Source organism: Halyomorpha halys, unplaced genomic scaffold (assembly GCF_000696795.3).
Source record: "Halyomorpha halys isolate HHAL.00 unplaced genomic scaffold, Hhal_1.1 Scaffold118.1, whole genome shotgun sequence".
Classification (NCBI taxonomy): domain Eukaryota; kingdom Metazoa; phylum Arthropoda; class Insecta; order Hemiptera; family Pentatomidae; genus Halyomorpha; species Halyomorpha halys.
The window spans coordinates 233,707-243,562 of NW_027106719.1; the positions used below are offsets into that span (position 1 = coordinate 233,707).

A 9,856-nucleotide genomic window follows, 5' to 3' on the forward strand; every position below is an offset into this window, starting at 1 on the left:
ACTATTTCATGGGCAGTGATAAAACCCACAGCTGTTAAATATCCTGTATTAGGAATAATAGTTAAGGAGTATACAAAAAAATTTAAAAAGACCTTGACTGTATCTTCATATTTATAGTAGCTACCCATGTATTTCAATGTGTCAGTCCTGGAGGCAGCTTCTTGCAAAACCTGTAAGTCCTGTTTTTAAACCAACTTCGAGCATTATTTTTCATTAATATTTTACTTTGTTCATAATAATTAATAATTAATTTCATAAAGCAATTTCCTTCTATTCTTCATGTTTGCCATACATTAAAAATAAAAAATAAATCACATAAATATTATACAGTAATTATAATGTTGTCCCATTAGATTTTAAACAAAACATTTGGTAGGGCCAAGACCGTATTATTGTTTAATATATATGAAGATTTAGAATAAAGCATCCTCTGCCATGTGCCAAAGATCAGAAAAGATTTTGGCTTTGTTTACCTTAATGGCAAGAGGAAAAAACAGAAATTATTGCTCTTTACAGGAAACTGGAATAATAGAATTGCAAAATCAGGCAAGTAGAAAGAGCAGAGTCGGTGTTAACATTAGGTCTGTTAAGGTGTCACCTTTGCAACCTCCAGTCTGAAGCGTCGCTGGTTTGATTTTGGCCTGGGTAGGTTGAATTTAATTCGCGGCGGGCTTGAGGAATAAAATACATGGATTAGAATAAGTATCTGTTTAATAACTACCAAATATGCCAGAAATGACAGAATAGAGAATAAAAATAAGAGATGGAATGGACTTCCAAATTAAACCTTATACAGAGACTATTGGAAAATCAAGTTATATAAACCAGTTGGGTGTACTCAACTATATTCACTATGTTTAATTTTGCCTTTGGCCGACTGAACGACCATTGCCGTCGTCTGGTCGCTTTGTCTAGTTTGAACAAGCATAGCGACTGCTCTTCAATTTGGGCGGAAATTCCATTCAAAGTTCCATTATTTTTTTATATATGAAATTTAGGGTATGAAAAAAGTTTAATAATTTCTTCTACATTAATTTTTACGAACATGGATATATTGAGAATTTTACTTGCCAAAGCAGCGAGGTCCTAATAGTCAGTATTGAAAGAAAATTAAGGATTCGTCTCTCCATTGCCATCATAGTCACTTTCTAGCCCCAAAAAAATTTCATTGAGAGAGCAACTGCCTAATGAATGACAAATCAACTATTTTTCATCTTTGCACCCTAGAAGAACTTCACAAAAAGACAAAGAAAAGGTAGTACGTTAAGCGGTTTTGAAGTTCTACGAAATTATATAATATTTAAAATATTAGTCTTATTTCAAGATATGTCACTCCCTATTGCTCAACTATTTATTTTGCTGAGTATTTGGGAGTGACCGCCAATAAAAGTACTCACACATTTTTGCATTCTCTTTGTCATCCTAAAACCAACGGAAAGGGTTAAGGAAAAGAAAGGATATCACGTGTCTTCTGCATCCCTATTTTGTCTTAGTCTGACCAACTCACTACATTTTATATTCATCTAATATTGCCGATTAAATGAACGTTTTTTTCAGATAATTACAAACGTAGGGGATTGCTATTTACCTCGTCAACCTGGATAACGAAGGCGTGGTCAACTTCCCTCTAGCTGGCTTCAATTTACCTTTGAAGAAGAATAGGATATTCGAATCTCTAAAGTTTACTTGTTTCGTTCATTAGCGATTCGTTTGAAAAGGTTACTGGTTGTTATATTGTTTAAATGTCAAGTTTTTGGTTTTACTCATGTTCCTGTTTATGATTTAAGAAACCTGAATATGGCTGTATGCATTTCTCTCATCGGGAAAGAGGTTTAAAATAAAGGAAAACTTTAAGTTTGTTGAAAAACTATTCAGTATTTTCTTTAATTGATTTATTTCTTTTTAGAATGCCCCAAAATATATAACTTGCTTAGATTATGAGAAGGAACTTGATTTCCATTATAAAATCCATACCTCATTAGATATAATTGAAGAGAAGTTAAATAGTTCTGTGAAAACTGTGAATGACACCAGAGAACTTTATTTGGGATTACTCTATGCAACAGAAGAACATAAGATGTATCCTTTGTGATAAGAATCATTCTTTTTTTTTTTTTCGTTATATTTGATAGGAGCTGTATAATTTTATTCTTAAGACCTCTTTTGTGCTGTATTGAGGGATTTTTATAAATACTAGTTTAAACTATCTCCAAGTTTTTAAACTCTAAACAGAATATTTGCTAACACACAAATCTTGTGTAACTGTTCTATAAAATGTTATTTTATAATACATTCTCAGTGATCCCCTACCTTCCTATCATGTAATAGAATCTAGCATTGAAAACAATATTCAGTACATTAGTTTTTAATAAAAAAAACTATATATGTATATATATATGTATATCATGTTTGAATCGAGATATTTACCTATATTAAAATATAGATTTGGTTATGTCACTAATACTAAAATTAAGATTGTAATAATTATTGATGCTAATCACAGCTCATTAAGAGATAATGAAATCAGAGCGGTAAGTATACCAACTGTACTTAATCTTTTAATGTTGATCATTGTTCTGAAGATCAACTTATGACTCACAATATCAAATCTAGTAATTTGGTTATTCAAATTTTTTTTTTTTAGCTATAGGTGTTATTCAGTGTTTTACATACTAACTACACTAATTATTTTGGGATATTTCAGTAGGATCATTTATATTAAAAATAAGTAAATATTTATAGGTACCTATCATGAACAATGGCTTGTTGCTACTTCATTATGGTGACATTTAGTTCCTCTCTGATTGTTTCATTGCGGATTTGGTCTCTACTTGTTACCCAACAATTATTAACCTGAATTTTATTTCTGCATTTATGAATCTTATTCTCCTACTTGCCCATTACTATTTATCAGATAAAATAGGGAAAATTTCTAGAAAAGAAGTATTGAAATTGGCCATCCTGTGAATGAGACCGTAACTTAAAAAATCTTTCTCATCAGTGGAATGTCTAGCCCAAAGTGAAACTTGGCAGCACAGATGCAACTTTTTTAGGCATTAACATTACTCTTTACTTTTTTAGATGCTTAAAATTAGTTTATTTTAAAAGTTGTTCTAAAGGCCTTTATGATTCTAAATCAGTTTTGTATTTTCTCCTGTTAAAAAAATTTAAAATGATATGTCATTACTTTAATCAAAATCATATCATATTATTGTCATTATGAAACCGCTCTTTTAGTATTTGTAATACCAATATTATCCACATATGATTAGCCTCCTCCACTATCCTTAATGTTTAGTGTGGAAGCCATCAAAGACATAACACTGGAAAATTGTTTTATATGAAGAAAAGATGTTGAGGGGTGCAGTCAGTAGAGTAATATTAAACACAAATAAATGAAACTTATTTTATTTGTTCCGACATTTCACCCTAAATTACTGGCCTTATCAGAGCTGAAAACAAAAAATTTGATAACAACCATATAATGAAAAAAAAAACAAGAAAGAAACAGTATAACAAATGATAATATAATAAGATATATAATATTGCAAATGTTAAGTATTTATTCTAAAAGATAATAAACATTGCAAGTATTAATTAAAATCAATAGTGCTCTATGTAAATAATAAAAAAATTGAAGTTAACATAATGAGAATTGTAAGAAAGTTAATGACACAATAAGAATCATGTAGATATATGGGTAAAATTAAGAGGTGATTTCTAAAGTTATATAGAACTTATATATGATGTAAATTTATATAAAATTTACTTATCAAAATGGTCACTAATCTTTAAATTATCCTTAGTAATAACAATAAGATGTTATGTTCTTTGCAAAACATCTATGGGAATGTGGATGTACACTTTTATTGGTGTATTGTGGGTCAAAAATTAAATATAGATTTGGAATTATAATAACAGACTTAGCATAACCATCAATTCAATACCACTAACATTCTCTTCATCTATTATGAATTAAAACCCAATGTCATAAGATTGGTCTTAATTTAAAATCTCACCTATGTCTCGGTCCAACTCTGTGATATTTACCAACTTTACATGATCTTTTCAATTTCTTTGTTTTGAATGTTCAATTTACTTTGATCTTTCTTAACAACTTTACATGGTCAATATAATTCTGTATTACTTAATCTCCTAAATTTTCCTGTAAGTGCATCTTTTTTTCTGGACAAAATATTATATACAACAGCCTATTTCCAAAGATCTTAAAGCTTTGTTTACTCTTAGCAACCATCTTTTGCTCCCATAAAGAATTCTAACTTATAGATTCCTGAAAAATTGACTTAGCTACTGAGAAACAAGTAACACCTGCTCGACCTAACCTACATATGTGTTTAAAACTAACATACCCTATTGCATCACCATTCATTGTCTATAAAATAGAGCCTTGTGAGAGTTTAAATTACTTAATTAATCTTCCTGTTTTTTTTGTATTGATCTTTATCTCTGTTAAGTTTTTATTAAGTACTGACTAAGTTACCTAAGCGATTCCAATTTTTTTTTTTTAAAGCACTTATTTCTAATCGTGTTCCAGATGTTCAGAAATTTGCATGCTGCCTATGCAGATGTGGTGTGTAATCCATTTTACATTCCTGGAGAACCCATTAATTCCAAGTATGTAGAAAATTTTAATAAAACTTTGTTTACTTGTTCTGATTGTTCATGAATTTTTTTTTTATTTGTTTCAGGAAATTTAATGGTATCGTTGAAGGTATGATGCTTTCTAAGAAAATATAATTCTTGATTGTCTATGTATATATGTAATATATATATATGTAACTATTTATACTCAAGATTTTGTTAATTTATGTTTTAATGTATAAATATATAAATATTTTTGTTTACATTGTAGGGTTTTCCCCTGCTGTTTATCTAATATATTAAACTAACTTAAAAATTCTATAGCATTTTCATTTAAATAAAATTTATTCTGTTACATTTCTTATCACTAAGGTTAAATATCATACTACCATTAGTAGTTTAGGAAATGTGTTAAGACTAGTTACAGTCCCAGTTCCTCCAGCAGCTTTCAGAAAGTTTCGTGTGATTATATTTCACCATTTTTGTACTAATAATAAACTTTATTGAAAAATTTATTAATGTTGACTTATGATTAATGCATTAGTCTATTAAAAAAAATCTGTACACCTATCAAGATGAGGACTATTTTTTTTTTCTTCGTACCCCCCTGACAAAATAGGTAATTGAATAAATGTGTATAAAAAAAAAAAAACCAATCTGCACCCACCCTGCTAAGACACCTGAGGAGCGACGGCCCTATATTACTTTTGAAATATTAGCTTAAAACAAGAAGAGGAAACTTTAAGATAGTTAAATCGAGCAATATTTAAAAAACACCTGAAATTGAAAAGCGGCATGATCAATCATGCAACTTTCATTTATCATCAGGCTCAAAATTTAAATTAATAGTTACTTGTTTTGAAATGGCGACTCCTTTCTCATTCACGATCAAAGTACTTACCTTAAATCAATTTAGAAGTTGAGTAAAAAAAATAAAATAAGGAGTTTGATCAAAATCGTTTTTGAGAAAATGACAAAAAAAAAAGTGTATAATCGACAATATTAAGTGATACTTCTGTTAAATAGACTTTAGCAAAACAGCAAAAGTCTCAGGCGTATACCTACCTTAAATACGTCATTTCATTTTCTTCAGCTTTTTCTTTCTTTGCTAGATGCTGTTTACTTATTACACATATTCCGAGACTTTGTTATTTGAACTCAAGTCTCCTTAAAACATGTATTTCTGTTCGAAACTATAATTCAAAATTTTGTACAGTAACAATACTGTTGCACACCATCTTTCATAAATAAAGTGAGTGATATTAAAAAAGAAATCTCATTCTAGTTTTGTTTAGGTGGATAGGGAAAATTATAAAAAAATATGATAAATCATTTGGTAAATTACTTGAAGAGTAATTTAAATTTTATTTTAATAAAAATTAAAGTTTTATTAATAAACGAATGATCAAAGTGAATTTTTATGATTTATATTTTATAATTCAGGGGAGTTCAATTAAAAAGCTATAATTTCCCATGAACATTCTTGTTTCAAACATGGAAGGATGTTCGAATGTGGCAGGATTGTCATTTATGTCATCACTCAAGTCTAATCCACTCTGAGTTTTGTCTCATGGCAGAAATTGCTCTCACCTTATTCGGATATCCTTGCAGTATGCTCTTTATGGTATATAGTCCTTTGGCAGTTACCATCATTTCACTGTGTCCCTGGAAGTATGTTATCCATCCTGACACATGTTTTTGGCCTTGCCACTAAAAGTGGAATGGTGTTCACTTGTTGAGTGGTGTTTTTGTATAAGGCTGACTAGTTTGAAGATGATGATGATGAATGGCAATGGTGCAAATCGGATATAGAAGGAAGATGACTTAATCATGCTCTCTTCTTCTTTCTCTTCCTCTTTGATGCCTTTCAGTGTGGAGGTGCCCCTGTCCAGGCAAACCAAGCTTCTTGGTCCCGAGCCGGCATCCCAGTTTTTTTCTCCCCCTTTTGAGATGTATACTTTCCATTGTATTCGGTGTCTCCCTCATGGGCATTTTCCTGTTGGTCTGGCCTCAAAATATTTTCTTGGGTCCCTGTCTTCACTCATCCGACAGATATGTCCAAATCATCTGAGTTGTCTATTTTCAATGGTATCCTTTATAGGGACAATTCCAACATCCTCTCTTGTCTTCTCATTCCATATGCTATCCCTCCTAGTTCGGCCTGCCACTCTCCAAAGGATAAAGAATCATTTCCATTGCAATAACTCTGATTAGGTTCTTATCTAGTGGTACCCAGCTTTCACTTTCGTAAAGGAGGGTAGGTGGGTATACAGCCTTGAAAATATGTACTTTTACATTTTTCTCTACCTCCTTCCCAACAACTGTGTTGTAAAGGTAGTAGTATATTGAACCTCTCTTCTTTATCCTATTGGTTTTCCACATCTATTCTACATCTCTTGGTTTTCCTTTCCATTCCTGCTAATCTCTGTTCTGAGGTAAGTGTACTTGTATTTCTATTAGTTCACTTTTAGAAAGTATTTCTGGTTCCCGGCCTATATGCATTATTTTGCTTTTCCTGACATTGAAGGTCATTTCCTTTCTTTCCAGCTCAGCTTCCTATTCAGTTACAGCTTGTAGGTTCTCTATAGTAACTCATGCTCTCATGCTTCCTTTTTCTTGTCCTCCATCTACCCTATCCTCGGCTACCGGAGGGCTCTTCGGAAGTGTTCTACTCACTCATGGTTTTCTTTACAGAATAGAAGTGAAGAGACTGCCTCTTGCCAAAGCTCGAAGTGAGTGTCTTTTGTTATCTCGGCCACATGGGGCGCTAGTGTTACAATCGCAAGTAGCCATATGATTATAGTTTGATTTGAATCTTCCGTTTAAATAGAACAATATTATTAATTTGAAATAATATAAATTACTGTTCCTAGCATACTTTTCTATATAAATTACTGTTCCTAGCATACTTTTCTATGAACTACTAATCCTACAAACAGGAACATTGCTTGGAACACAATATGAACATCATTATATAAGCTGTCATAGACTTCTATTGAATACGATGAACAAGAAATATAAAATAGTGACATAGAATGCATATATTGGAGTCACACATTGATTGATTCAGAAATTATCTGTTTGATTAACCAATGTTTCCGAAACCCAAAACTAATTTCAATTGCTAATTTGTCTTGTATTATCTTGGAAAAGGGCAGTGTTCCCTCCTCTGTGCCAACCAAAAAAAAAATGGGCATAAAAATAATGGAAAACAACAAACTGATTACATTTTCCTGATATAACGAGTAAGTGTTTTCTGCTAAAACAAACAAAATGTCTTAGAACTTGAAATTTTATGCAGACATACCCTCATAATACTTGAGAAAGTATATACATTCATGGCAATCAGACTTTAGTGAGGCGAAATATAATATTTCAAACATATATATCTGTGTTCCCAACCAGGTTGTTATTTCCATTCTCTTTGTTTTTTCAACAGTTTGCGGGCCTGCAGCCTAAATGGCTGAACCAAATGACTTTAAAATTTACATCCATGTCTGACTGTAGCAACTCGAGTACTATTTATTCTTTTGTATGTAGTAATAATTCAGATTGTTTCTTTGAAAATTAGATACCAGCAGACACACTGCCTAATTTTTGAATAGTCAAAATGGTGTCTAACCTTCAAAAATTTGTTAGTACCTTTAAATAAGAATCAGAAGCAAAGAAGCCTTCACTTTTTATGCAATTACATTAAATTATCAGTGTATTCCTTAGTGTCTTGAGTGTGCAAGCAATATAGCAGTTTCAAGATTATAAAACAGCAAATTATGATGAGTGTTTTAGAGCAATTTCAAGACAATAAAACCATGACGAGTGTGTTAGTGTTATAGGTACATTTATTAGCAGACTTATGTTGTGCTGCGTTCATAAAAGGCTTTATAAATTAGTCTTTAAGAAGCCTTTAACTGAAGAGGAGCCATGAGCTGGATCCATTGTTCTGATAAATGATTATCTGATAGGTGTTAATGCTCACTTAGCTTTCGCTATCAAAAACTGTTACTTCTTGACTATCACTAATGCCAATTTGTCCTGGTATGAAGGCTATCTACTACCTTTTTGGAAAAGGAGGACACTCAAGATTTATCTATAAGTCTAGAGAAAGACGATCATCAATATGTTTCCTAGTACCAAATCTTCAGTAGTAATGACTTGATGTCAGCATACCATCAAATTCCAATTGCCCATGAAAAAAAAAACAGTACATTGCATTAGAGGCATGTCGGCAACAATTGGAATACAACGGGGTAGTTCATCAACTTTATATAGATTTCCAAAAGACTTACAATTCTATTAACCACCAGAAACTGAATAATGTTCTGATCAAACAGGGAATACCAAAGAAGTTAGTAAATCTCGTACGGATGTGCATGACCGAAACGTTTAATAAGGTACGAATCAGTAATCATTATTCTGAGAAATTCGAGGTCTGGTTGGGCTTAAAACAAGGAGATTCTCTATCACCTATCTCATTTAATCTAGCAGTAGAAAACATCATTAAATGTGTGATGAATACCGAAAAGGGTTCAACTTTAGGTGATAAAATATTGGTGCTTGGGTATGCTGATGATTTGGTATTACTGGGTGAGGACAACGAAACTATAGAACTAAATACAACCATGTTAATAAACTGCAGAAAGGAACTAGGTCTTGAAATAAATACGGATAAAACAAAATACATGGTTATTAGCAGTAGAAGCATGAGCAATTTTGGTGATATAGATATAGGAGGAAATACGTTTGAACAGATAGATAGGTTTAAGTATTTAGGTTTTACCATAACTAGAAAAAACTAAATTGATGAGGAAATAAAAGCTAGGTTGAAGGCGGGATATGCTTGTTATTTTTCAATTTTGAAACTGCTCGTGCCTTCTATCGAAAGACTTAAAAATTAGGATTTACAAAACTATTATCCACTGTTCTTTATGGATGTGAGATGTGGCCTCTTACACTAAGGGATGAACAGCACATCAAGGTTTTCGAAAATGAAGTATTATGCAAAATATTCAGACCCAAAAAGGATGAATTAACGGGAGAATTTAGAAGATAACGCAACACTGAATTAAGGGACCTACACCTGGTAAATATAATTCAAGTTATAAATTGCGGTGTTTAAGATGGACGTGTAAGATTGTAGGGCTTAGTAACGAGCAGATGCCTAAAATGTTAATAAACATTGAACTGAGGGGAAAATATCTGTGGCGGCAGTGGGGGTTCAAAAGTGAACTGACCAATACTACCGTCCACTATTAAA

General features: G+C 31.7%; 1 protein-coding gene across 1 annotated transcript; it reads left to right on the forward strand.

Moving 5' to 3' along the window:
* The first annotated feature begins 1,689 nt into the window (after positions 1–1,689).
* LOC106678014 (trafficking protein particle complex subunit 2-like protein) lies at positions 1,690–4,921 on the forward strand. Its single transcript, XM_014416279.3, has 5 exons — positions 1,690–1,830; positions 1,907–2,079; positions 2,444–2,531; positions 4,556–4,635; positions 4,710–4,921. The coding sequence occupies exons 1-5, from the start codon at positions 1,798–1,800 to the stop codon at positions 4,756–4,758; spliced, it is 423 nt and encodes a 140-aa protein (XP_014271765.1). The 5' UTR covers positions 1,690–1,797; the 3' UTR covers positions 4,759–4,921.
* The last annotated feature ends 4,935 nt before the right edge of the window (positions 4,922–9,856 follow it).

Coding starts and splice junctions, on each gene's coding strand:
- LOC106678014 (XM_014416279.3), top strand. CDS start 1,798: ATGGCTGTATGCATTTCTCTCATCGGGAAAGAG. Junction 2,080..2,443: donor GCAACAGAAGAACATAAGAT/GTATCCTTTGTG, acceptor ATTAAAATATAG/ATTTGGTTATGTCACTAATA. Junction 2,532..4,555: donor GAGATAATGAAATCAGAGCG/GTAAGTATACCA, acceptor ATCGTGTTCCAG/ATGTTCAGAAATTTGCATGC.